Source organism: Plectropomus leopardus, chromosome 14 (genome assembly GCF_026936395.1).
Source record: "Plectropomus leopardus strain MGB_pleo_1.0 chromosome 14, ASM2693639v1, whole genome shotgun sequence".
NCBI lineage: Eukaryota > Metazoa > Chordata > Actinopteri > Perciformes > Serranidae > Plectropomus > Plectropomus leopardus.
The window spans coordinates 2,664,632-2,691,819 of NC_142189.1; the positions used below are offsets into that span (position 1 = coordinate 2,664,632).

Below are 27,188 nucleotides of genomic sequence, written 5' to 3' on the forward strand. Positions count from 1 at the left end.
TTTTGACATGTGAATAAATATTTTTAAAAAGTTTCTTACTATTGACCAAACATTGATGTTTATGCGTTTATGACTCGTGTTATAAAATAACGTTTTTATCAATGTTTTTATACTCGCCTGGCTGCTTTAGAGTTCAAAGTTTGCTTTTTGCTGCAGCTAAAAGATAAATTTACTTAAATGTGAAACGACTGAAAGTAAATGAAAGTTAACAGGAACAAAATAACCAAATATATAATGTTTTTTTTTTACCATCAGTCGTCGACACTGTTTTCATGCTTTCTGCCTTTTCTGCTGCCCTGAAACGTCACGCAAACGTCACAATTCAGCAACTCAAAATATCTCAATTTCCCACTCGTAATTAAAACTTTAGAGGGCCGTTCGTGTGTTCGTAACTCGTAAATACGATATTTAAAGGAGCACGTGAAGGCAGCATTATTCCTCCGTCTCGCTTTGTTAATAATTTATTGGATAAAATTCACAGATGAAAATATAACCTGAAACATTTTCACAAACATCTCCAGATGAACATTTTTTCTGCCATTAAACCAAAAATCACCACGAAAAGCCGACAGGAATCATCACGTGTTAGACTGTACATTTTCCTCAGATGATTTTGGTGGGAAACGGATGTTTTCGTTCATATTGATCATAGAGAAGATCAATAACTGTGATGAGCGTTTGGAGCGTGAGCGCCATCTTGTGGTGTTTTCAGGGGACTTCAGGTGATGAGAGTCGATGTTTCTCGATTTTAAAGTTTCCTCGCAAAGTTACATAAACTGTTTATTTGGAGCTGTTTATTAACAAATAGTTAAACCTTTCAACCCTAAAAAAATAGTTTGATTAATGTGGGAAAAGGCACTGAACAAGAATTTGGTAGACTTAGAATATTTAAAAAAAATAATTAAAAAAAAGAACTACAGTAAATTTCATAATTATGTATTTAAAATTATTTTACAGAATTATCATTTTTAAGCAGTTTTTATCTGGTCATCTTCCTGATGTTGTTTTAACTGACTGAGTTTTTGTTTGTTTTTGTGCAAATTTTCAGCTAATTTTCTTTCTTTCTTTATTATTATTTTTTTCTTCCTTATTTCTGGGTCATTTAAGTGACTTATTGCCTTCACCCCATGTTATTCTTTGAAAGAAATAAAAACAGTTTGCTCGGGTTTCAAAGGGTTAAACTGCTGTAAGAAAGGCAGACTGGATTATTCTCAGCTTTTAACCACAAACGGGTTTGTTTTTTCCGTCTGCCGTATTTTAAAAATGTTCCTTTCACGTTCCTCTCCTCTTCAGATTGTGATCAATCCAAATCACGAAGTTGCCGAGAGCGACTTCACCAACAACGCCATGAAATGTAACTGCAAGTATGACGGCCATCGAATCTGGCTGCATAACTGCCACACAGGTAATCGCTCAGAAACCGCCGGAGGTTAAAGGGATCGTTGGGATTTTGGGGTTTTAGGGTTTTAGGGTCGGTTATCCACAGTGGATGTATCAGCAGCAGTTTTACGTCACGGCGCTCTCTGAGCGTCCTGCTGAGTCACATTTCTCCCCTATTTCTCATATTTATGTCTTTTTTTTACAGTTTTTGTTGCTTCTCGGTATCACAGTCTGACTCTTGTACTGTACAGCGAGTATCAGCCCTCTCTCTCCCTCTCGCTGTCCGTCTCCGACACTTCAGGTTACTCGTGTCTAAGTGGACAGGAAGCTCTGCGGAGGATTTGAGGGGTGCTTCAGGGGTTACGCATCTGTCTCCGTTAGATGCAGAAAACCTCCCAACCTGCTCGCTGCATTTCCTGCGATGAAAGCAGTTTTTTATTTATTATATTTTATTTGATTTTAAGACCTCGCTACATTTCTTGGCTGGATAGTGCGATGAAAGCTGTTTTACTTAAATGTAATTTTTTATTTTGAGGTTTTTACTTAGATATTGCTGCATTTCCTGTGGGAACCGTGCAACAAAAAGTCTTTTTTATTATGTTTTTTTTTTATTAATTTTTTTTTTTTTTAACATAAAGGCATTGCTGCATTTCCTGTCGGGATAGTGCAACGAAAAGTGTTTTGTTTTTATTTATTTTTTTAATTTTTTGAAACTAAGACAGTGCAGGATAGTGCAACAAACTTTTTCTTTCTCTAACTTAAGACAGTGCTGTTTTCGGGGAAAGTCACATGAAAAGTGTTGAAGTGTTTGTGAGACATTGCTCTGTTTTCAGCAGCGATTGTGCATCCAAAACTGGGTCTTTTAAACCAAAACATGATCTCTTCCTGACCATAACCAAGAGTTTTTGTACCTAAACCTGCCAACACCGTGAAAATACATCAAACATTTATTTTCTCTGTATTTCTACACAACATCATGCTAATGAAATATATTAGTGGTTTAAAAAAGTAAAAGTATCCTTTTAATGCCAGAGTATTTTTTTATACTTAAACTTGTTTAACTGTTTATTAACTGATTTTTTTCTCCTGACAGGTGATGCGTTCAGTGAGGAGGCAGAGAGGAGGTTTGAGAAATACCCCGGACAGCTGAACAACCAGATTCCTTAATAATTTCACAACAAATATGAAACCCAGAATCAGGGGGGTTAAATAAATAAAAACACGCCTCACGAGCTCTAAAAGCTTTTTGTTTTCAGGTACCAAAGTGGATTATTTAGAGCGAAGCCAACCGTGTGTTCCTGCAGTGAATGTGTTTTTATATCAGAGCTGTTATACTTGAATATTCAAGTGCAAATGTTTTATTTCTTTTCTCAGTCTAATGTGAGCTAATGCTTTATTTTTTATTACAAATAGTTCTGAGTGATATTAAAGTTGTGAATGAGGAGTTATTTTTTATTTTTTATAACCAGTTTGGAGAGAGGTTTGAAACTACCTGAGGTGTTCACATCAGCTCAAACACGTTCGGAGGCACGAACAGGAGGAGGAGCAGCTCCGCGGACGTCTCACTGGTCCCGAGAGGGACTTCATACCGGGTGTGATGGACAGAAGACGTGAGACTCAGGTGCTTCGAGAGTAAAACGTGACACGGAAAAAGGTTTTTACATCAAAAAGAGTTCACTGAGACAGTTTTGCCTCCACAGTTACAATATTTGTGAATGTATTTATTGCTTATATGAAGGTGCTCAAGATGACTTTTTTGTTGGTTTTGTTGTCAGTCTGAATCATCTGTAGCTTTAGTCTTTATGTATTATTAATAGTCATTTAGGGCCAGAACATAGATGCTACAAAAAACTACAATAACCCTCACGAATTTCTGTATGTATGCTGATGTAATCACACCCGCCAATAAAACAGATAGGAATATTAATAACTGCTGCATCTAAGAAACGTATGAATTAAAAACACTTCTTAAAGGTTTATGGCAATTATTCTTCACAAGTTTGGCTTGTGACCCCTTAACGAGTCCGATATTTTTTTAATTTCATCCACTAAAAGTCTTTGTTTTTGTCACAAACAGGCTCAAATTGTGTCTGACAACAGAGAAAGACGATAATTAAAGAGTAAAATCCTTTTTGTTAACCAAAAACAGCATCGAAATCGCCATCACCAAACCCACCAGACTCCATTTAAAAAAACGGTGATTTTAGTGTGTGTAGAGGCAGCATATGTTCACATCTGACTGGATGAATTGAGGGTTTATTTGAACCAAACCAGAGTTTGGGATTGTTGGAGCAGCGAGGAGACCACCCAGGATGGTTTGTGGGAGTTTTATTTTGCGTCTGTGGACTTTGCATTAAGTGTGTTTTATGAAGATAAAATTTGTGTTTATTTAAATGGAGTCTGGTGGGTTCAGTGATGGTGATTTTGGGGCAAAAAAAGATAGAATATATTTTTTTTGCCCCAAAATCTCTAGTGGAAACGTAACAGACCACAGATTTTACAAGTTTTGAGGCAGACGGATGGATTGTTTTTGGAATAATTCATAGTGAATGGATTATTTTGGGATAACAGATTTGAACTATTTTGATAGAAACGTATCTAAAAAGTGCATTAAAAAGTCTGATCTTTTTTAAGTTTTGAAAAACGGGAGCCCAAACAAAAGTGTTGCATGTAAATTTTTGTTAAGTGTATGTGCATATATATGTAGATCTGTAGGTGGATAATTCTCTATAAGTAAGAATCTCATTTTAATTGTAGTTTAAAAAAAAGATTCAGACTAATTTAGTGAAAACTCCAATGAACATTAATTTACTTGACAGTCATGAGAAGACATTAATAATCAAAGAACATGTTATGTTGACATACAGCACTCAAATAAGGAAAAATATAAAGCAGGAACATCATGAAGAAATGCAGTAAATGAAACTTCGATCATTTTCTGCATGTTAACTGCTGCCGAAAATGTCTCCGATGTTTCTTAGTTTCACAGATTCGACGATCTCCGCGAGCTGAATGTTTTCTGTGTTTGAAGTTGAAGAAATCTGCTTCCAGAGTGGACATCTGTCCTCTGAGACGTAGGACAGGTCGGTGTGGCGTTTCACTGCAGAATCGTCTGTTTGACCACTCGTCCTTCTTTGTCGATGGCAAAGTTGTAATTTTTGGGATTGTCCAGAGCGTCTTCTATTCGCTGATCCAAGTTCTCCAAGGTGATGAAGTTCTTCGCTTCCTCCTGTGAAGAGAACGGAAAAAAAAAGTTAAAAAAGGGCTCCTGCGGCTTGAGGCAAGTAAGATTTAGGACTTTAAATGATTCTTTAATGCTGCAGGAAATTCATTTTTATATACTTTATTGTAGGAATGAGTTATTGTAATTAACAAACAGGTGAGAAAGAAAATTAAATAACTAATAATGATAATAATAATAGTAATGATAATAGCCCACATGCAGGGAATGAAATTTAAGACAAATTTTACAATAACAAAATAAATAACTTAAAGATATTACTTATGGTTGGGGACAATTTTGCCAAAATATTAACTTTTACCTTAAAGTATAACCTTTTTCTTTTTTTTTTTTAACAAGTTAAAAAGTTAGTCAGACTCAAGTGGAGAAAAAAAAGTTTTTTAAAAACAACAATGAACATATATTTATTTTTATTCATATGTTTTGATTAGATGTGGTTCATGTTTATGATTGTTGAGGTAAAAATTTAATTCATTTAAATCATTTAAAAAGAAAAAAATATCATTATTTTGAGATTTTATGATGTTGGAAAAAAATATCCTAATATCCTTCTTCCAAAGTCTGAGCATTTAAAGACTTTTAAAACATTAATTTGAGACTTATTTTTAGATTTATTACTGAATTGATTGCCTTTAAGATGTTTTTATAAGCATCTGCAGGGATCCTGTTAAAGACTGATATTTAGGAAAATAACCAGGAGGCTATTTTAATGAAAAACGTCAGACTTTTACTCCTTTATAGACAACAGAAACTTGCAAAAGTAGCTGGAAGAATTGACAGTTTTAACATTAACCCTCTGAAACCTGAATCCATGATTTTTTTTTTCTTGTGCTGCGTTATGAAAACTTTTTACAAGCTATTTAACACTCTGAACACAGTAATTAGATTTCTTCTGAAAACACGGGGAAATGGCACGAAATGTCCCACAAATTGTAAGAAATTAGTAAAAGGTGACGAGAAATAGACCTGAATTAAAAAAACAAACACTAGAAAGCATGTAAAGAAACTATTTTCAGAATTATTCTGATTATATATTATTTTACAAAAAAAAACCAACAACATTTGATTATATTTTTTCTTTTTTGAGAGATTTTTGTTTTCTTTTATTTATCTAACCTTTTTTGGCTTTTTAATTTTCTTTTACCTTTTTTACTAAGTTGATGCTATTTTTTGGGTCGTGTCTTGTGAAGTTCCTGATTGACTTACAGACTCTTTTTTGCAAGAAATCAAACCAACTTCAGCGGGTTAAATGTCCACACAGTCTGGAGGGAGAAAACAGGAAGAAGATAAAAAAAGATTGAGGAAAAACTCATACCTGCAATTTCATAATTTCCCTCTCTTTCTCTTTAATGAATTCTTGCATCTCTTGTTCACGCTGAATGTCGTCTTCCAGCTTCTTGCGCTCGGCCTCCTCGTTTTCCTTCTGGATCCTCTGGAGCCTGACAGACGGAGCAGAGGGTGAACAGCAGCAGGTGACCTTTAAAGTCGTTTTTATTCTCCACGTCGTAATTTTACCTGAGTTTGAGAATGCGGAGGTTCTCCTGGTCGTTGAAGGCCATGAGGGCGCGATGCTCCTCCGACTCCTGCCTCGCCCTCTCCTCCGCCAGGGAGCCCGTCTCCTCATTATACTTTCTCTGCAGCACCTCCTCCTTAAACTCAAACCTGACAAACGCAGAGGAAAGAAAGGGTTAAATCAAAAAAACACCCCCAAACATGTTAGGTTTTTAATTAAATGTTAGCAGTTCTTAGTTAAAATTTTTAATTAGAGTGTAACAATTCTGAGGTAAAATAAATGTCAGACTTTAAAAAACATGTTGACAGTTCTGAGGTTACAAAAAGTTATATTTGGAAATACAATTTTTACAGTTTTTATAGGTTAAAATTAAGTGATATATGTATTTTGAAATAAGTGTTTACAGTTCTGAGGTAAAAATAAAGGTTTATTTTTAAATAAATATTGTCAGTTTTGAGGTAAAAGAAATGTTTTATTTTGAAATAAATTCTGACAGTTTTGAGGTGAAATAAATGTTATATTTTTAAGTAAATTTTGACAGTTTTGAGGTAAAACAAGTGTTATTTTGAAATAAATGTCGACAGTCTTGCGGTAAAATAAATGTTATATTTTGAAGTAAATTTTGACAGTTTTAAGGTAAAATAAATGTTATATTTTGAAGTAAATTCTGACAGTTTTAAGGTAAAATAAATGTTATATTTTGAAGTAAATTTCGATAGTTTAATGTAAAAATAAATGTTATATTTTGAAGTAAATTTTTACAGGTTTAAGGTAAAACAAGTGTTATTTTGAAATAAATGTCGACAGTCTCGAGGTAAAACAAATGTTAAATTTTAAAATAAACGCTGGTGTTTTCGGGGACCGTTTCCGGCGCTGCTTTTATCAGGAGGCAGGTTTTGAGCCGGAAAACACAAATTTCCGGAACACCTGGTGACCCGTGAGCGCACGAGACCGCTCCGTTACTAAACGGTTGTTGATGAAACGTTACCGGAGCGCCCTGATGATCTGCTGGTACTCCGAGAACCTCTCCCTCAGGACCACCATCTCCACCGGGTCCACCGGAGGCGGCACTTTGATGCGGTTCTCTTTGGACTTGGCCACCGGGTCGGTGCGGGACTTTCTGCCCCGGACCGCCTCCACCAGCACGGCGCTCCTGGGAGCGAGGAGCCGGGCCGCGGGGACGGTCCTCCCGCCGAGTACCTGGAGCATGTCGGTGTCGAGGTGAGACTTCAGGTGCAGTTCGGTCTGTCGGTGTTTTTACGGTTATTTTTGCGTTAATCTAACGTTCACTTTGACGCAGAGACGTTACCGACTGACGGCGGCGGCCATGTTTGTGTCCTCTGACCGGAGGAAGTAGTTAGCATCGGCGCTAACTGTTTAGCCTCTACCGCCATCTGTAGGAGCCGAAAATACTTTTTAAAAACAATTTGGCTCCTCGAGGAAGTTTTAAAGAGATTTTTCATCGTTCACGAGTCTCCAAAAACAGTTTTTATTGTGAAATAACGTCCAGTCGGTAAGCTAACGGAGCATAGCTAGCTACCGAGCTAGTTAGCTAGATAGCTACGTTAGCTTAGCATTTGTTTAGGTACCTTTAATTTAGGGACTGTTCGTTATTTGTGAGAGGAGGGGGTGACGTAAACAAGGAGGCATGTCAAATATATATTTTTAACCCTTTAAACTCACCAAGAAAACAGCAATGGGGTTTTTATTTTTACTATTTTGTTTTATTTTATTTATTTATTGCATTTTTATGCCCTGACAATGTTTTTATTTTATTATTTTTTTATTTGTTGTTTTTAAATATAGGTTTCTACCACACGGTTGAGATGGCTCTTTATGGTAAAACAGAAAAAAATAAAATAAAATTACAAATCAGTTACTGTGATGATGCTTGTATTATGTTAAATATATCAGTTTGTGACCATGGAGTTAGTAGTAGTATTACCAGTGCAAATATTTTTGTGGATTTATTCTAGATATTTACCATTATAGTACTTTGAAAGATCTCAGAAATGGTGAGAAATCATACCAAAAAAAAGAAAAAAAAAGAATTTACCGGTTAATTTTCTACATTGAGAGAATTATTTATTATATTACAAGTATTTGGAAATGTGATTTTTAAATATGCAAGTGATGCTTTAAATAATTAAATATGCACTGTTTGCAAACATTTCCATCACATTTTTCTGAACTAAAACATAATCATCTTACCTGGCCTTTCCAGTATTGATAGATATTTCATTTCATCGACATTTGCTTGTTTATGAATTTATTTTGCACTTATAGAGGGGCATACAGGAAACAGTGACACGATACTTACTGTTGTATTTGCTGAGATACTGTCTACATTCACAATATGCGGTAAACAACAAATGCGAAAACTGCTGCACTTTCTGTGTTTCTTCAGGGTTCAGTGGGACGCTGGGTGTCAGCCCGGTGACTGATGATCCTGCTGAGGCGACGCACCAACACATTACAGCTACAGTCAGCGTGCCAGGACCGTGGAATGATGGGAAATGGTGCAGTGCCGCCGCTGTGTGCCGTTCACTGTGACATTGAGAGCTGTAAGTAAGGAGAACGTCTGTTTTCTATTGTTCACTGTTGCAGAGAGAAATCTTACAGCAGCCTCGAAAACAACAAATGACGCACAAATCAAGAATCACACATGGAAAATATTCAGTGATGCTCGATAATGATTATTTCAACCGATAATTTCCAGCTTCTCGTGGCCGATAAGATACAGATAACCGATAATTAATAATCTTTTTGTTTGTTTTTCATTACCTGAGGGTATGAAAGGCTGAGATGTGGTGAGTACAGATGAATTAATTTGTGCATTTTCATCAAAAAGCAACATTTCAGACAAAAAGCTGGAAAATCGTATTAAATCAATTTCATATATATATATATATATGTGTGTTTTTTCCCTCTTATCTTCTTCTGTCAATTTGAATTGTACAAAAATAACACCGAAAATAATACTGTGTTTGAGTTATAGTGACTGTGAGCGACGCTGCGCTGCTGTTTTTGAGTTGAACTTTTGTCAGTTGCTCTGTGTCTATTATTTCTGTTGATTTCTTTAAAAATACGATGAACAAAGAGCATCTGATTCATGAAGTTAAAATGAGGATTTATCTACACGATATCTCATTGAATCGCGAAAACCTAAATAAGTGGGCAGCCGGCAGAAGGGATATCGCAAGGAAGGTGACACTACTAACACAACGTACATGCCGTTGGCTGTATGGTTTTGTCATTTCCAGTAAATATACCATATGAAAGATGTGTTTTTTGTTTAAAAAGTAAAAACAAGAAAGATAGCAAATACTCAGCTATCTTTTAAGTGGTTACGTCTTAAAGCCGAGCACACAGCGGACACGTAGCCTTCATGGTTTGTTGACCTGCCGCACGACAGTAGCAGAGGAGATGCACAGCCAGGACACTGTCCTGTTTAAATAAAAGTCCCTAAATATGAGCTCAGCAAGACCATTCTTCAGTATCCAAAAGTGATCTGAATTATTTCGAGTATGTTACTTAGTTTGAGTAATCTAATGGAATACTTTAGATATATCGTCGTAGGGCATGTATTCAGTAACCTGTTTGCAATACGTTTGAAAAGTAACCACCCAACACTGCTGGCTGCACGGAGCAGCTTGATTTGTAGGTTACTGTTTTGCAGGAAAACTGCCGTTTTATTCGGGTGTGAAACTACTTTAAAGTTTATCAGTAAATTACTAGAATCGGCTGAATGCATAGCCTGACGTATTTGCCCAATCGAGTATTTTAGGCAGTGCTGAAGGACTTTCCGATGCCGGTTTCAGTTACAGAGCCGCTCTGAAATGCAGTTTTCTCCTCAGTGGGTGTGTTCAGCCTGTCGTAATGTCCTCACATGTGTCAAATGAAAACAGGAGGAGGGGTCTGATTTGCAGGTCAGTTATATGTTTATTCAGCTTGTTGCCGGCCGTTACAGGTACACCGAGTGTAATGGTGCAGACTTTGTATTAGTTTCACAGATGTAAAGCACCATTTAGATCTAACATTAGCGGACAAACAACAAGGAGTTCCTGCAGTTAACTGTCTGTTTCATTGATTAGGTCTGAATGAACTCACAGAACAGAAAACAAATCTAATGCAGATAAGCTGTGAGACACACTGCATGAGTTGAAGGAGAAACCAGTAACAATTAGTCTTCCACAGCATTTACATGTCCAGAAGCAAGAAAAGACGGTTTTATTAGAAATTAGAAATTTAAATAACCGGCCAAATAGACAGACTGGCTAGACACTCTGGCTTTTAAACCAAAACTTGTAATATTTGTGCAAATGCAGAGGAAGAACAACTAAACATGACAAAAATGGGTCTTTAATATAGTGAAAAGAAAGTTTTTAAGGTTACTGGTTCACAGGCTACTAGAGAACCAGGGGTGCAGGACAATGCGTAATCGATTGGTAGAGTTCCCGGTCAATACTGATGCAGGTTTCTTGCATCACCTCAAACACAGATAAGGCCCAAGCATGCAGAGATAAAAGGGATTTTTGTCCTCCTTCACAAACAATTGGTCAAATGTTTGCATAGAGAGGGATCGGTGGAGTCGAATAGTAACTCCGCTGCTCGGACCTTAACGTTTGTGAAACTCAGCCAAAACATTACTGCTGTCCGACTTAGCTATGTCACTACTGCAGCGCAGCCACTCCGCGTTTCACTGTTTGCCGTCGTCTTGATGTGCGGTGTCAGAACGTGTGTAGAAGAAGGGGGACTTCTGGGGGACCTCTTGTTTAGCACAAGGGCGCGTCTGTCTTGAGAAGGATGAGCTTTGGTTTGCGGTTTTGTGTTTTGGGAGGAGTAAAAGGTGGAGTGTATTAGGGGAAGATGGCAGAGGGGTGAGGGAGGGAGGGAGGGAGGGAGGGAGAGGGGTGATGTTCAGGTTAGAGCATGAAGGAAGGGGTGTGAAGAATTCGGGTCGATGCCAGGCTGCTGGCTTTCAGGTTTTAGTTTAGGGCAGGAAGGGACGGGTAAGCCAGACGAATCTCTTCCCCCTCCAGAAGTTTCCTGAAAACAAAGAAACCAGATTATCTGGAGCTCACCGTGCTTTTTTTTTGTGCATATTAATTAGCGGTGGGATTCATCAGAGGCCTCATGATACAATATTCTCATGATAGTTAAGCCATGATACATTATTACAATTTCAAACCAAAATTAAATTAAAAAATCCTACTTTTTCTGCAGCACTGTTGCTCCCCTTTGGTCAATTCAATTAGTGTTTGAACAAACTGTCATTGATTAATGTCCAAATTTTGTGCCAGATCAATGCACTTGTTTTAAACTGGTGGTTTTTTAGTGATTTAAAAAAAATTGAAAATGGATTTACACACATCATTGAACAATGTTTTGAAACACATTCTGCAAGTTCTGTAATGACTGGACAAACACTTTGAGTCTGATTTATGTTTTGCCACAAGCATTTTTCCTGTATTTTTGGCACCCATAGTGGTTGATCTGAGTGATCTGTCAGTGTATGTTGCAATAACTTGTGTGAACATATCTTGCAAGTTTCGTGAATATTGGCTGAATGGTTATAAAGTCCGGTCTATTTATGTGCTGCCTCACACCCCCAAAATCATCAAAACTCAAGGAGGTATCAACAAACTTTATTCACTTTTAATAAGCTTGGTCCAATAATGATTCACAAAAAAAAAATCGGTACAAATGTTCAAGAAGGAATGTCAAAAGTGTGTGTGTGTGTGTGTGGGTGTGTGTGTTTTAAAATTCAAATTAGTGGAAAATCTACTTAGTTTTGGGAGATTTGTTTGTAGAGCACATTGAGCTGGACTTGTGTGTCCAGTTTTTGGTCAGTTTGGTCAGCCACAGCCTTTGCAACGATGAGTTTTTTGGCCTTTATTATGTAATGTAATGAACTGTAATGTAATTTTATTTAGACAGAGACCGTGCACAATAAATCATTAACCTTGTTTAAAACAAGGAGAGATGCATTGTACCACCTTTGTGCAATTGCTGTTTTCCGCCTGTAGCCTTTGGGCAGTTAGGTGGAACAAATAATATATCAACAGAATTTGATGTAAATAGAGTAAAAAAACACCTTTGTTGAGCAGCATTAGCATTAATAATAGTAATAACTGGGCTTGAACTCGGACAATGTCTTGAAAACATGTTTGCCTGAAAGAAAGTTGTGAAATTATAATTGTTTGAGAGCAACTAAATGCCCAGAATTGTAAAGATTAACAAGCAGAAGTCAGATCTCACCTGTACGCAGCGATTTCGATGTCAAGAGCCATCTTCACATTGAGGAGGTCTTGGTACTCTCTCAGGTAGCGCGCCATCTCCTGCTTGGCGTCAGTGATGTCTCGCTCCAGCTCACTTATCCTCATCTGTTAATAAAAAGACCACAGTCGTTCATTTTCAAATGTCAAAGTTAGTGATGCTTCACACAAGCACTCCCACAACATTCGGATGAATATTTAATCCTAAATTATTCTTGCTTGAAGTAATTTGGCTTCAAAACAATCTCTGGTCTCTTCTTTGTGTGTGCTGCTGTTTATACAGACAGTCACCTTGCAGATTTTCACCTCTGCTGTGAGTCTGTCATCATTTCCTGCTGAGCTCTGAAGTATGTGCAGGGTGTAGCTGCTGCAGAGAATACATTTACATCTTGTAAGAAAAAAGAAGCTTCCTCTGCTGTTTTTCTACTTTCTGCACTTCAAGTGTCTTCTTTCATGCTGTTCGCAGTCTATTAATTTTATTCTCTCTTATCTGTGCGTCCAGCCTTGAGGCCAGGACCTTTTAAACACCATATTTTAACTTTCTTATCTGGCCCTTTTCCCTGCAGGAGAAGTTTTCTCCTGGTTTATGAGCACCTCTTAAATTATGTTGGAGCAAAGGTTTGCAGATAACTGGACCTGCTATCACATATTTGTTGCCCTTTTGGGGTGAATTTTCATGCAGAGCAGGATCCAAACACCCGTCATTCACCTGGTACTTTGCCACCTCTTTGGCCTGCGTCTCCTCCAAGTCCTCCAGCTGTTTGTTGAGGGAGTCGATGACGTTCCGGAGAGATTCGATCTCAGAGGAGCGGGACTGAAGCAGCCTCCGGTACTCCATGGTCTCCTCCCGGATGGCGTGCACGGCCTCGTTGTTCTTGCTGGCCATCTCCGCCACGCTTGCAAACTTGCTCTTGTACCAGTCTTCGGCGGCCTGCATGTTCTTGTTCGCCAGCCGCTCGTACTGCACCCGGATGTCTCGCAGGGCGGTGGACAGGTCGGGCCGGGACACCTCCACGTCCACGCTGATGTTGGCCACCTGCAGCTGGGCCTGCAGCTCCGCCTGCTCCTCCGCAAACACTTTCTTCAGGAACACCATCTCATCGCACAGAGACACCACGGTGGCCTCGGCGTCACAGTTGGAGAGCACGGCCCTGCTGGCCTCCTCTCTGGCCCTCTGCAGGGCGTCCTCTGCATCCATGCGCCTCCTCGCCTCCTCCTCAAAGCGCTCCTTCATCTGCTCATACACGTCACGCAGGTAGTCTCTCTCCGCTTCCATCCGCATCTTCTCCCCATTCTCCGAGTCTATCATGGCCCTCAGGCTCCGCGACTGCCCCTCGTACAGCGTCTGCAGGCGGGACGGGTCGTTCTGCCGCCGCCTCAGCGCCTCCAGCTCCGCCAGCAGGGCTCGGTTCTGCAGCTCCAGGTGCCTCACCTTCTCGATGTAGGTGGCGAAGCGGTCGTTCAGGTCCACCAGCTGCTCCCTCTCCTGGGAGCGCAGGCCCAGCAGCTCTGTGTTGAGGGAGCTGGCCTGAGCCAGGTCCATCCGCTCCGAGCCGTCAGGCAGGGATGAGGAGGCCAGCCTCAGGATCCTCTTCGTGGACGGAGGAGCTCGAGGTGAAGAGTAGAAGGAGGAGGACATGGTGGATTTGGTGGTGGACTGGGAGCCTCTGTAGCTGTCCCAAGGGCGGCGGTAGGAGAAGAAGGTGTCGTAGCTCATGATGAATTTTTTGTTGTGGATTTTTTTTGGGGTTTGTTTAAGAAAAGGATATGATTTTTTTTAGTTTCAGAAGGTTTTTTTATGTCCCCCTTGTTCTGCACACCATCGGTGAGGATGAGCGGGCGTTTTGCACTGCACCAGCTCAGTGATGCTGCAGATCCCTGGCTTTTATAGAGTGAGGCGCCCCCCCTCCGCCACAGAGAAACATCAGTGCTGTCAGCATCCACCAGGCCAATAGCAGACTGCTGCAGTGAGCAGGGAGGGGGTTGGTTTTCAGAGTCACTCTCAGCCATGGCACGCAAAGCTCATGCAGTAGAGCAGATTTTCTTTTAATCTGATCTAAAAATTACATCACAGTCAATCACTGTCATCACTCTTTGCATTTCTGGACGCTACCCAACTTCACGCCTTCAGTGCATTATTTAATGCGTCTCATAAGTGATACAGACATTCACATTTTTAAAAAAGTGGAGAATAACTGGGGCAAACATCGTGAAATGACTTGAAACAAAGTATTTTCCACAACCCAGTTAGAAAGAATCAATGCATAGTGCATAAAGGGGCATCTACTTTAACATACAGGCTCTGAAAGGGTTTAATGTTATAGAGAATAATTAATTACCACACAGACTGTTTGGTACTTAAACAGATTGATGTGGCTGATAAGTGCCCGCTGCTTTCCCTGAATAATACATGAATGATGATATTGATGAATAGTGATCCACATAAGCTCACATGCTCAAATATCAAGACCCTTTTCTGCTAACTGAGCATTAAACACATGCTTTTTTTTGCTACTTTAAACTTCACAGAAAATAAAGCTCTTCTGATGCACTTTTCTTTTTGATCCTCTCCTCTCTGTTATTATCGCCTGTGTTGCTGTGAATGTCCTTCAGTAGACACATATCCCTTCACGATGCCCTACATACTGGTTATTCCCAGAGTATCTTATGTTTGATCTATTTAGATTGCAAATTGATGAGTCACTGATGTCCTAACAGTGTGTGTGTGTGTGTGTGTGTGTGTGTGTGTGTGTGTGTGTGTGTGTGTGTGTGTGTGTGTGTGTGTGTGTGTGTGTGTGTGTGTGTGTGTGTGTGTGTGTGTGTGTGTGTGTGTGTGTGTGTGTGTGTGTGTGTGTGTGTGTGTGTGTGTGTGGGAGACACCACCGAAGAAGAGCGTGCATGTGCTGACACAGAGAAACGCTCCTGCTGTTTAACACCCAGAGATGAGTCAGAAGGTGCCTTTAAATCATCCTCAGCGTTGAAAAACAGTCGTCGAGCTGATGTTCTTAAACAGGAATCGATTCAGATTTCTGCTCAAGGACGCGTTTTTAGTGGTGGATATTTTCAGAGTGGTTGTAGGACAGTCTGTTTAAAGCCAACATGAGACTCCGAGAGGGTGTCAGGATTTGACTTTTGCTGCTTTTCTGCAAGCATTCCTTATGTGACCCCTGACGGTGAAGGGAGAATGATTTTCTAGCACAAGATGACCACAGTGTTTATTTAGGATTCAGTCTGAGAGCTGCAACAGCTCTCAACACTATTGTGATCTTCACTCTTTGTGCTTGACTTATTATTTTCTCAGATTTTTGGCACCTCTCCACTTTTGTGCTGCTTGTCTTATAAACTATATTTGAGTGTCTGATTGTACATCCTCTTCAGAAGATGTTTATTCATAGAAACAGAATATAACAGTGATTGTGACAGTGCACCTTGTAAAAATAGCATATATTTTCTCAGTTTGCCAAATATGGCTAAAAGGACGTCATCAGGTGGATTATAGTAAAAAAAAAAAAATCCAAGGCAAAAGCCCAGAATGACACCCAGAAATAATAAAATGCATATTTTTAGGCTTTGATGGCTGTGGGATCAGAAATTGCAGTTTGTATGTGTTTCAATGGAGCATTTTTTGCACAACAGTATGAATGTAACTATTGTTACAATGTAACAGTTTATATTTTAGACTTATTGTAGGAGCTGAGCTGGAAATTCACTGATTTAACAAAATACAAAATCTTGCCAAAATTTATGCCATATCCATGAACACATACAAACATAACAGCCAATTATCGAAAAATGAAGAATGAAAAGTGTGTGAAAATGCACAAAACAGTCTCTAAGGGGTTAACTGTCACTGAGGAGAATCAGGTCTGTTTATGTTGTTGCAGCTCTTAGTTGTTGCCAGTAGAGGTCGATGAAACTTATTGATTTCTTAACTTTTAAAAGGTCACAAAAACATTCAAATCCCTTGTAGCCTGAGTGTTTTGGTGCCTGAGAAAATGATATTATTATTTTTTTAAACTAATTTTCAGTTAGTATACTAAAGTAGACTAACTGAAAATTAGGGGGGGCAATAATAATAATAATATAATATAACTGAATCAGTATTTTAAGTGAAAGTAGTTTACTTTCTCTTCAGGATGTCTGACGTTTAATGTCTATCTGTGAAGGAGCGATAACTGAACTGTTGTACTCAGAGGTAAAATACTGTCTGAAAAAACTTCTGACCAAAGAAATAAAGCAATGGCCCCCAAAAATAAGCAAGAAATCAGTGTAAAAAAAAAAAATAAAAAAAAAAAAAGGAAAAATTACCCTAAAGTTATAGAACAAAAAGAAATAAAATTAAATTAAAGAAAAAAAGTAATAAAGTTTAAAAATATGACATGGAAAAGAAGCTTAGAGAATTATTATAATTCTGTAACATAAATTTAAAAAAGTAATTATGATAAATTCAAATATATTTTTTTTCCCTGCTTTTTTCTTTTTTACTTAAACATATTTCCTGCTCTTAAAAAAAAAACTACCACGATTTTAAAAATTAAAACTAAGTTTTAAATTCTGAACATACAAACATGCCTGGACTTCGAAGTGAAAGGAGCGGTTTTTGATTTCTGACAGGAATGTTTTTTTCCAGTTGTTAGTCCCAGAAACGCGACATTAGGACGAGTCAAATAGTTTCAAGTGTGTTTCAAATCCAAACTGACTTTAAAAGATCTCACACCAAAGACTAATCCATTATAAAACATAAAAAAACATTATACTGGTTCAGTTTTAATTAATTTACTCCATTACAGTAAATCATCTTTATTATTAAGTAACCCAGTGCTCATTCTGTCTGAGTCCAGAGGAGGTTTTTTGAAAAAGCGATTGTGATTTAAGGTTTTGAACACTAGGTGGCACGTTTGCACCACAGGTCAGTGTGACTATTGTACATGAACAGTGCAAAATGACAAAATAATCTTTACTCAAAATAATGCTGCATCTGGCGATAAACGCAGTGATTCATTGCATATTAAAATAAGTTCCCAAAGAAAAATGTAAATTACATGTTTATTCAGTCATTTACAGTGAATATATTTCCCCAATGATACATAAGGTAAAAATAAGTACATAAAACATTTCTATTGACAGATAAAGACTTTGGAATGCCTGGCTTTTCATTGCTAAAAATTGTTCACCCCTTTTTTTATACATTTACATGAATTACAGGAACAAATTTCCACACGAGAAACTGAAATAAAAGAGCTTAGAGCATGTAGGTGAACTGTTTTACATTCAGTTGAAATCTGCAAAATACTATCCACATAAAAACACAAAGAATATAAGACATCCAACATGTACAGAAATTACAAAAGTGTATTCCTTTGGTAGAAAACATTTATCTCAGGAGAAAAACCTGTGCTCGATATAAAGAAGTATATCTTGCTTGACCTACACTGTAAAATCTGACATAAAATAATCTTGGAAACCTTGAAAAAGAAAGTAAACGTAACTGTAAATCCTAATTTATGTTAAGTTTATATTCAGGTGTTAATTTTATTGAAATTTAGCTTCATTTATTTAATTTTGTGAACATGCTGCAACTTAAAAATGACACAATTGTCTAAGTTTTAGCAACATCAGTAAACTAAGTTAGTCTGACTTAACTTGATCATTACAAAGAAGATTTTGCCAATAATGAAGTTAGGAGATCTGCAAATTCTGTTTTGTTAAAATGTTTAAGAAAATAAAAATATGATTGACTAGTTTCCAACCAGCAGAATACAGTTGTATTCCACAGTTTAATTAAGTTTCTAAATTTCAGAGATTAATTTATTAAACTTGTCATTTTTAAATTACAACAACTTAACAAAATCGAATGCATGTAACCAAATTTTAAGTATACTTAACAATTAGATATAAAGTAAAGATAAATTAAGATTAATAGTTATATTTACTCACATTTTCAAGGTTAACAGTGTCCTAGATTTTTTAAGCAAAAGCTACTCGTCAGATTTTACAGTGTGTGGGACGAAACATTCATCTCATATCAGGAGTGCTGCATATTCATTTATGTTGGCATCCCATAAACCCAGAGCATGCACACGGGACTGTTTGCACTGGCGCTGTGCTGCTTAAAAACACAGCAGCTTGTGATTACAGCATGAAGGTGGTCATTCACAGGTCGATCTGTACAGTACTTTGGTTCAGTTTTCATCACCAAGTCCTTAAGAGTGCAGGGGGGAGAAATATATTGCGCGTAGTGCGTCCAAACTATGTGCCCAAGATGAAAAAAAAAACTATGACAAATGCAGCAAAACAAATCAGTAAAAGTCTTCTTTAACCCTTTGAAGCATGAGCAAATTGGCTTGATTTATTTAAAAAAAAAAAAACAAAAAAAAAACATGGGAAGTATGCACTGAACAGTGAAAGAAGAAAGTTCCTCAAAATTGGCAAGAAATTAGTAAAAGTCCAAGAAAATTTTTTGAAATTTTTAAAAAAAAAAAAAAAAAAAAGTTTTTTTTTTTTAAAATTGTGCACATAGATCTATAGCAATTTGGTAACATTTTAAATATGTTATGGTAATTATAAATATAGTTTATCCCGTTTTTTTTCTTTTTTCCCCTAGACATTTCCCCTTGCTTTTTTAAAAATAACCTTCTAAATCTACTAATTTCTTACAGTTTGTGAAACATTTATTACCGAGTTGTTCATTGACTTTTCCCTCTTGTTTTTGAAAGAAATCAAACCAATTTGCTTATCCTTCAAAGGGTTAAATACTTGTGAAAGGCGTCTGAAAGCAGCACATGAAAAGTGATGTCGCTCCAAGTTTCAAAGGGTTGAATCTGATTCTCCGGACTTGTTTTGTGTATGAAGTGGGGCAAAAAGACTGCCACACACGCACATACGCACGAGTAATTTACGGTGCAAATTTAGAAGATTTTCAGCCTTTTTCCGATCGCTCTGCCCCCCTTGGCCACTCTCTGGCTCGGGTGGTCTTTGGACAGCGGGCAGTACTTGATGGTGTGCGCATTATCGCCGTTTGCGCTGCAGAGGGGGCAGGTGTACGCCCGCAGGATGGGGCACAGGACTCTGCCGTCCGCCGTCTTCAGGATGTGGGTGCCGTAAACTTCCTCCGGCGCACCGTTATTCCGACAGAAGACGCACACCTTCGGCTCCGGTTTCCCCCTCTGCGTCTGTTTGCGCCGCCTGTCCATGGAGAGCAGGTCCAGGCCGGCGAAGCTTCCCCCGTACGAGGGGGAATCTCTGTCCCCCAGCGGCGAGTCGAGGTGCTCGTACGGCCTGAGGAGCGAGATGCGCTCCTTGAGATCATAGATGGAGATCGGCGGGGAGCCCGGGGCCGCGCAGCAGCAGTCCAAGTGTCCGTCGCTGTCCCGGCCGTGCCCAATTACGCAGGAGCAAACCGGAGAGTCGTCCTCCAAGCCCAGAGTCGCTTTTAGAGACTCCGTGATGGAGTTGGGGCTGCAGGACGGACTGTTGATCTTATTTTTGGCGACAAGTGTCGACAAACCGAGGTAGTCGTTCCAAAAATTAAAGGTGTTGTCGTAGGGAGAGCGCGCGTCCAGGTAGCCGCTGTCCAAAAAATCCATCGTGTCAGAGCTGCAGAGCTTTAACGTCCACAGAGGTTAGGATGCGTGGTGTGTGTGTGCATGGGTACTCTGTGGAGGTGGTCTGCTGTCTCCTCTCGCTGGGTCTAGTATGCAGAGGAGTCAACATGTAGGCGCTGATAAACCCCCAGAATAAAACACGGGGGCGTGGTTTGGTTCAAGTTGATTATCAGTGTGGCCCCAGAGGAGGGTCCTCCGAGCGGAGCAGGGAGGCGCTGAGCTGGGAAAAAACCAGTCTCTCTCCCAGGATGCGACTCTTATCACCAGGGGTGCTTCTAGGATTTGAGGACACTGGGGTTTGGCAGGCATGTTTTCTTTGGAAATTTTTGGCGATTTTTAAAAAATTTAAATCATTGGTGATTTTCAAAAAGCATTTTTTCTTTTTAATATTTTTGGAGATTTTTTTTCTTTTAATTTTGTGGGCGGTTTTATCTTGTTTTTATATTTTGACATTTTTCTCCTTTTAAAAATTTTGGTAATTTTTTTTTGTGATTTTCAAAAAACTTTTGACTTTTTTTTTTCAAACCATTTTGATGATTTTTTTTTTGGGTGTGTCTTTTCTTAATTTTGCTGTTTTTTTCCCTTAACATTTTTGGGTGATTTTAAAAATAACTTTGCTTTTTTTCCTTTAAAAAAGTTCTATTTTATTTTTTAAAAAGGGGTAGTTTTCTTTTCCTTAAAAAAACTGTGGATTTATTTTTTTTCTGTTAAACATTTTGGTGATTTTTAAATAAAACATGCCTTCCAGGGCCCGTCAAAATAAAAATAGCCAGAATGATACCATTTATCATGGCCAGAAACTGCATAAAAAGAAATTATCATTGGATTTTCAACTTTCTGACGTTCCTTGAACACATAATGTGGGATGAACATGCCATAAATATTATACATATATATATATATATAGATATAGATAGATAGACGAAGTCAGCCACAGCCAGATACTTACACAGAGTATAGGTTGCTTTGTCCTTGTGTTTTGTTCTTTTTTTGTTTTTTGGCCTTTTTATGTTTCAGGAGAGAGAGGAAATTGTCAGGTGTCTTTTTTTCTCTCGCCTCTTCTTGTCTTGAGTGGTTTTCTAGCCATACTGTATAAAGTTAACCTAAAATTGTGTTGGTGTGTTTTGTATGAAAGCAGCTATTTAGTTTTCAGCCAGGTGATAAAAGCTTTTTTTTAATTTACAGAAGCAGCAGTGATGCTTTGTTTGTTTCCATCAGCAGCAGCAAAGTTTATTTAAAGGGGTCCTCCGCTGATTTTGTGCTGCAGGTACATGAATGTAGAGGACTGTAGACACACACTGTAACAGCCTGACTGATAGTTTGGCTCAAACTCAAAAACACTAAATCCTACATTTTTCTCATAGCCTCTCACCCTAAACATTCAGTGTAGAGACAGATATTGATCTGTGCTAAGCTCAGGAAATCTTCATTACATCATCAGGGTTATTTTCTCAGACATCACAAAGCTTTTAGAGCCACAGAAAACACAATAAAACAGTTTCCACAGGCGGAGTAGCGCTAACTGTAGCTCTTTTCTCACAGAGATCGCGTTTAGGGGTTGCAACAGAGATGCTTAATTATGCAGGCTTTGCTTTTTTAATACAGAACCAAATAACGGCGACATATTTCAGCCTAAATGTGTGATTTTAGATGGTGTGCCGATGCTGTTGAGCAGCGCTTTATAATCAATAACAACACTATGTTAATAACAGTCGTTTACTGTCCCTGTCATTTGGCGGCTGATGCTGTCCTCTGCTCAGGGAGTAAGGTGGTCCAGGACTTCATTGTCTCCCCAGTTTGCAGACACTTTTGGTTGTTCTTCTTCTTCCCCATATTAGCTGCTAACTGCTGCCAGTCGCTTTTTTTGCAAGTCATTGATGTTTTTAGGCAATATATGTTGGTGTTTATCAGCAAACTGTTGCAGTTTTTCCATTAAAAATGTTTTTTTTTCACCAAGACATCACTGCATTTCAAGCTGGGATTTTGTCACCAAAACTGGGTAATCTAAGCCAAAACATGATCTTTTCGGAACCATAGCCGAGTAATTTTTGTTATTAAAATGTGAATAAACAAGTTTAACATATCCATTACATAATAATGCAGTTTTATCATGTCCATGGTTTGCAGAAACATATAATACCAACATGTTTTCAGGCAATGGAGGTTTTCAAATGTCCTCTCGCATCTTTTTTAACTGTCTGTTTTAACAAGGAACCTTAAACGTTTTTGTAGCACCCATGGTTTACCATGTGTACGCGCCCCTCATATCGCTCATTTAGAGAGCTTGAATCTAACCGAAACCTAATGCTGCCTTCATGTGCACCTCGGAAATATCGTATTTACAGTATTTACAACTTTACGAGCGCATGAACGGCCCTCCGAAGTCAGAATTACGAGTAGGAACATGGGAAATTTCTGTGATACCCGAGTTGCAGACTTGTGACGTTTGTGTGTATTTTCAGGGCAGAAATGGCTGAAAGCACAGAAACGGTGTCAACAATTGACAGTAAAAAATAATATATTTTGTTATTTTATTCCTATTAGCTATCAGTTACTTTTAGTAGTTGCACATTTTTTAGTTATTAGTTTTCAGCCAAGCAAGCAAACTTTAAACTACGAAGCAGCCAGGAGAGTATAACAACATTGATAATGTTATTTTCTAACATTTGTTGCCGACTTGACGTCATAAATGCATAAACATGGCGGCAGAAGTCAACAAACAAAATGTACAACAAAATGTAACATTCCTACAGCAACACAATATGTCGCAGTGAACGTGGAGGCTGTGTACGAAAGACCAAATCTGAATGTCGTGTTTTTACAAACTGTAACTAACAATTCCTGCATAGTTTACCTTTAAAGTAAACATTTTCTTACATCTTAGTCGACCTAAACGTTGTTATGTTAGAACAAAACTGTCTTTGCGTCGCTTTAAATAAAATAACAGGGCAGGAGATTTACAGTGACACCACAACAATGACCACAAAGACAAAAACAACAACCACAAAAACAGGATGGTAAATGTGACTACATTAACACATCGCTTCCTGCACCGATGAACCTATAGTGAGTCGTTCCACGTGAAGCTGCCGTGTCCTCCCTGCACCTGTTCTGCTTCCCCCGAGTCCACGGCTTTGTGCTCACAACCAGCCCTCCTCTGCTCCATTGTCTCCTCTCTACAGCGAGCCGTTTAACTTCATTAATATGCATTAAAACCGTGTGTGTGTGTGTGTGTGTGTGTGTGTGTGTGTGTGTGTGTGTGTGTCAGTTAAAGCTCAGTAAGACAGGCTCACAAAAAAAGAGCTTGATAACTGACCTGACTGCCGAGACAATGACTATGTTACTATTTTTGTCAGACACTCAAGTGAAATATTAAAGGCAGGCAAAGTTGAGACAAAAGTCATTTGCACATCTTATATTTTAAAATTGGAGCTAAGATCCAGTTTTCCACCATCGTGGGGGGTTTCATTGACAAAATAAATCAATATGATTCTTTCACAGACTGAAAATGAGTCTGAAAATGATCCTGTGTTAAAGGGTAATACATAACAAATTAAAATCCTTAGTTTTATCTTCTGTGTATATATTTAATTGTGTTTTTTACACCAATTTATCACAACTTTATAAGCTTTTTTTTAGGTTTGTGTACATTTGCAGTGAGTATAAATGCTGAAGTACGAACCTTGGTTTTGGTGCTTCAGAACGATTGGATTTGATGCTAAAATCCCAAATTTGCATGGCCCTAAACAATCCAAAAATGGATTCTTTGAAAGGGGAATACATTGGCTGCTGCTATCAAAGTTTCTGGTGCTTGCAGACGACACAAAGCATGAAGGAAAAATCATGTTAGTGAGACAGTTTTCTTGTATGTGAGAATAAATTATCATCAGAATACACCACATGGTCCATTTTCAAGGTCACCTCCGGCTCCGCATGCACAAAGGAAATCATGAGAGAGCATTTAAAAGATAAATGGCTGCCGAATCACAATAGATAAATCGCAATGGGGCCAATATGACATGTGGCTGTGCTGCTTCAGGGTTCCTATATTACTCTTAATGCAAAACGTGCTACGCAGCAACAAAGAAAGCATTGATAATGAATATGAGATACACTCATTCGTACATTTTTGATTCAGTGTCACTTGAAGAAAAGCAACTGACATTATAGACAGAGTCAAGGCAAGTTTATCTGTATCTGTATGACACCTTTAAAACATAAAGGGCACTTCAAAAACTGTACACATAAAGAAAAGTAGATTCAAAACACATTAATGATTTAAAAACAGTTAAATAAGACAAAAATAATAAACAGGGAGAGTGGTATCAGTGCAGTAATAAATCACCCCAAATTTAATAAAGGAAGCTAAAGTGCAGCAGAGAAATAAATCAGTCAAGGACACGGGGAAACAAGACAGTTTTTAATTTAGATTTAAAGCAGAGTTAACTGAATGCAGCTTCATCGTTGCTGGTGGTTCTGCCTCAGTTTACACACTCAGGTTTATGAAGTAGCTAAAACTGATGCAGTCTAACACAACACTTCTGCTATAAATTTAACCTACACTGAGATCATAACGGTCCTTCTTGTTGATTCAACTTTTTGGTCATTTCTGGGAGCTGATAGTCCACGATTTCACAGAAGAAATGCGGATTCAAAACTTTCGGATGATAAAACTTTTGAAGAGTTCTGCCCGAGGGAGCCAGTTCGTACCGACAAGCACATAGCCATAGCATCATGTGACCTAGAAAAGACAAAAAACGTCTTTCCATTGCACTTTTATGAATTATGGCCTTTTTGAATAGCCTGAAATACCTCCTCATGGGAGCATAAAAATGTTTTTTGTGATAAATGGTAGTTTTTTCGAAATTGACGTGTTTCCATTAGGCGTATTTTATATTCGCAGTTTCATTTGAGGGTGAATGGAAACCCATCTAGTGCAGAGAGCAAAGAGGCGAAACACGTTTGCTGAGATGCGTCGACTATCATCTGATGATAAGTCAGCTTTTTATTAGCTTTTTTTAAATACTGATTTGTCTGCTTTTATTTAAAGATATCGGTTTGTAGAGATTTGCCTAAATGAGCGGTCCGTAGAACAGGAAGTCTCTGTTATCCGGATATCTGCTGGCTACACCAAAAACCTCAAAGTATCGGTTTTGACCCCTAAAGGCTGATAGACTGGTAGCTGATGTGCTCTATGGCAAAAATGAATACATTTTGATATTTATTTGAATTTCAAATTAATAGTTTCTCTTTGTTTTTCCATCAAAGCTGATAGGAAGCCAGGAGCAATCAAAGGCTTAATGAGCATTTCAGGTGTTTTAAAGCACTGAAAAACAGAGCACAGTAAGTTTAAACCAGCCAAGATAACAACGAGGAGTCAGAGTAACTTCCGTTGTAGCCAAACAGCAGCTTTGTTCTGGCAGTCTGAGGCCATTGTTTAACTCTGTTTACCTCTCAGTCCTATCTGGCCTCCACACAGCCTGCTGCAGAGCGGGGCTCACATTTCATAGGCTGTTTCTCTTTTTTCAGCTCCAGTTAACGCAGTAGCTCTGGCTTCTAAAGGGTTAAAATCTTCATGTGTGAATTTGGTTTCCGAATGTGATGATCGCACCCCGAGGCCTCCTAGGAGGATCTGTCTGCCGAGCTGCCGAGGCTGAGACAGGCAGCCGCAGCTCCCCCATTCATCACTGTCAAGTTGAATAGAAAATTAACAAATCCCTTAATTAAAAGACCTCTCTAGACTGTGTGTGTGTGTGTGTGTGTGTGTGTGTGTGTGTGTGTGTTTGTGTGTTTGTGTGTGTGTGAGAGGCACGTGCCAGCTGCACTGCTACATTGTGAAAGCTACAACGGCTTGGCACAGGACACACACACACACACACACACACACACACACACAAATACACACTGGCAGACACAAACAGCCCCCCCCCCCTCACACACACACACACACACACACACACACACACACAAACACACACCCCTGCCTCTTCCATCACTGCATTAATTGCACAAACTGCATAATGCTGCCGGCCGGAGCAGCAGCGCTTCATTCTGGATCGGTTCGTCCCCAGACACAGAGCTGGGTGGGGAGTCAGTTGGGGCTTTGATCCCTGACCTCTGCCTCCTCTCCGGGGAATATCGCGCTGCATCCCTAACGGTCCGTCCATCTGCGCACACACTCACCGCCTTCTGCCTCCCCCGGCTCCCAGAGTCCGACTCCAGACACGTGTCACCGTCACCGGCAGCGGTGGGGAATGCTAAACAAGCCAAGGTCAACCCGGAATTAGGGGGTGTCTCTCGGCCTGTCAAGTGCTTTGTCACGACCACCAGCTCTCTGCTATTACTTACCCGAAAACTCCGTCCCCTCCTCCCAGCAGCAACACATTCATGTGTTCACACGCGTAAACACAATATCCTCTTGACAGGGGGGAAGTGGTTCCAGTGACAAGAATGTGGATGAATGTCCACAGAGCAAAACACCAAGAAAGCCTAAATGTGCACATAAATATTAATGTTTTATGTGAATATTTTGACATTTTGAACTCCTCATTTTCATGTTAGACACCATTTTTAAAAAAATAACATTTAAATTTCTTGCAAATTACTGAAAGTTTGTCAGTCAATGGCCAGAAAAAAATAAGCAATTAATATGATTTGTGCTTGTTTAACCCTTTGAAACTTGAGCAAATTGGTTTGATTTTTTTTTCAACAACATGGGAAAAAGGTACTGAGCAAAGAAAGAAGAAATGACCCAAAAATTAGCAAGTAAATTGTATCCATTATACATAATTATATCCAAGACAATTAACTGGAAAAACAGTTTAAAAAATACAAAAAAACAAGTAAAAAAATCCAACAAAAAAAAACCTAGAAAATAACTCGAAAAAAAGATCTGTAATAATTCTATAACATAATTATTGACATAGTTTTCCCGGGCTTTTACTTTTATCCCTTAATATTTTTTATGGTTTAAAAAAAAAATTCTAAATCAATTAATTTCTTGCTCTATGTGGAACATTTCTTACCAAGTTTATTGCCCTTTTTTCTGTTTTTGAAAAATGAATAAAAACAATGTGCTCAGGGTTTAAAGGTTTAAAGGCTTGTGAAAGGCGCCTGAAAGCTGCACAAACTTTGCTCCAGATTTAAAATGGTTAAATAATTTGAATCCATTG

At 38.6% G+C, this 27,188-nt stretch overlaps 3 protein-coding genes, 1 long non-coding RNA gene and 1 pseudogene across 6 annotated transcripts in view; 2 read left to right on the forward strand and 3 right to left on the reverse strand.

Annotated features, from left to right (window-relative positions):
* The window catches only part of loxl3b (lysyl oxidase-like 3b), a 30,850-nt gene extending 27,493 nt beyond the window's left edge, over positions 1 to 3,357 (forward strand). For all 3 annotated transcript variants that reach the window (XM_088087948.1, XM_088087947.1, XM_042500286.2), the window contains 2 exons: positions 1,294 to 1,405; positions 2,474 to 3,357. In XM_088087948.1, coding sequence (XP_087944074.1) covers positions 1,294 to 1,405; positions 2,474 to 2,547 — 186 coding nt within the window. In that variant the 3' untranslated portion in view covers positions 2,548 to 3,357. The remainder of the gene's footprint in view (positions 1 to 1,293; positions 1,406 to 2,473) is intronic.
* An 803-nt stretch (positions 3,358 to 4,160) lies between these two features.
* On the reverse strand, positions 4,161 to 7,494 carry mrps26 (mitochondrial ribosomal protein S26). The gene is made up of 4 exons (XM_042500299.2): positions 7,123 to 7,494; positions 6,137 to 6,283; positions 5,937 to 6,060; positions 4,161 to 4,609 (listed from the first exon to the last, which is right to left on the reverse strand). The coding sequence occupies exons 1-4, from the start codon at positions 7,341 to 7,343 to the stop codon at positions 4,478 to 4,480; spliced, it is 624 nt and encodes a 207-aa protein (XP_042356233.2). The 5' UTR covers positions 7,344 to 7,494; the 3' UTR covers positions 4,161 to 4,477.
* Positions 7,495 to 8,466: 972 nt separating this feature from the next.
* Positions 8,467 to 27,188, forward strand: part of LOC148187391 (uncharacterized) — a 101,100-nt gene continuing 82,378 nt past the window's right edge. Inside the window, exon 1 of the long non-coding RNA XR_015778767.1 lies at positions 8,467 to 8,698. This is a non-coding gene — a long non-coding RNA (uncharacterized LOC148187391). The remainder of the gene's footprint in view (positions 8,699 to 27,188) is intronic.
* On the reverse strand, positions 10,052 to 14,286 carry neff2 (neuronal intermediate filament family member 2). Its single transcript, XM_042500293.2, has 3 exons — positions 13,122 to 14,286; positions 12,396 to 12,520; positions 10,052 to 11,183 (listed from the first exon to the last, which is right to left on the reverse strand). The coding sequence occupies exons 1-3, from the start codon at positions 14,127 to 14,129 to the stop codon at positions 11,123 to 11,125; spliced, it is 1,194 nt and encodes a 397-aa protein (XP_042356227.1). The 5' UTR covers positions 14,130 to 14,286; the 3' UTR covers positions 10,052 to 11,122.
* On the reverse strand, positions 17,445 to 20,226 carry LOC121953297 (nanos homolog 1 pseudogene; annotated as a pseudogene).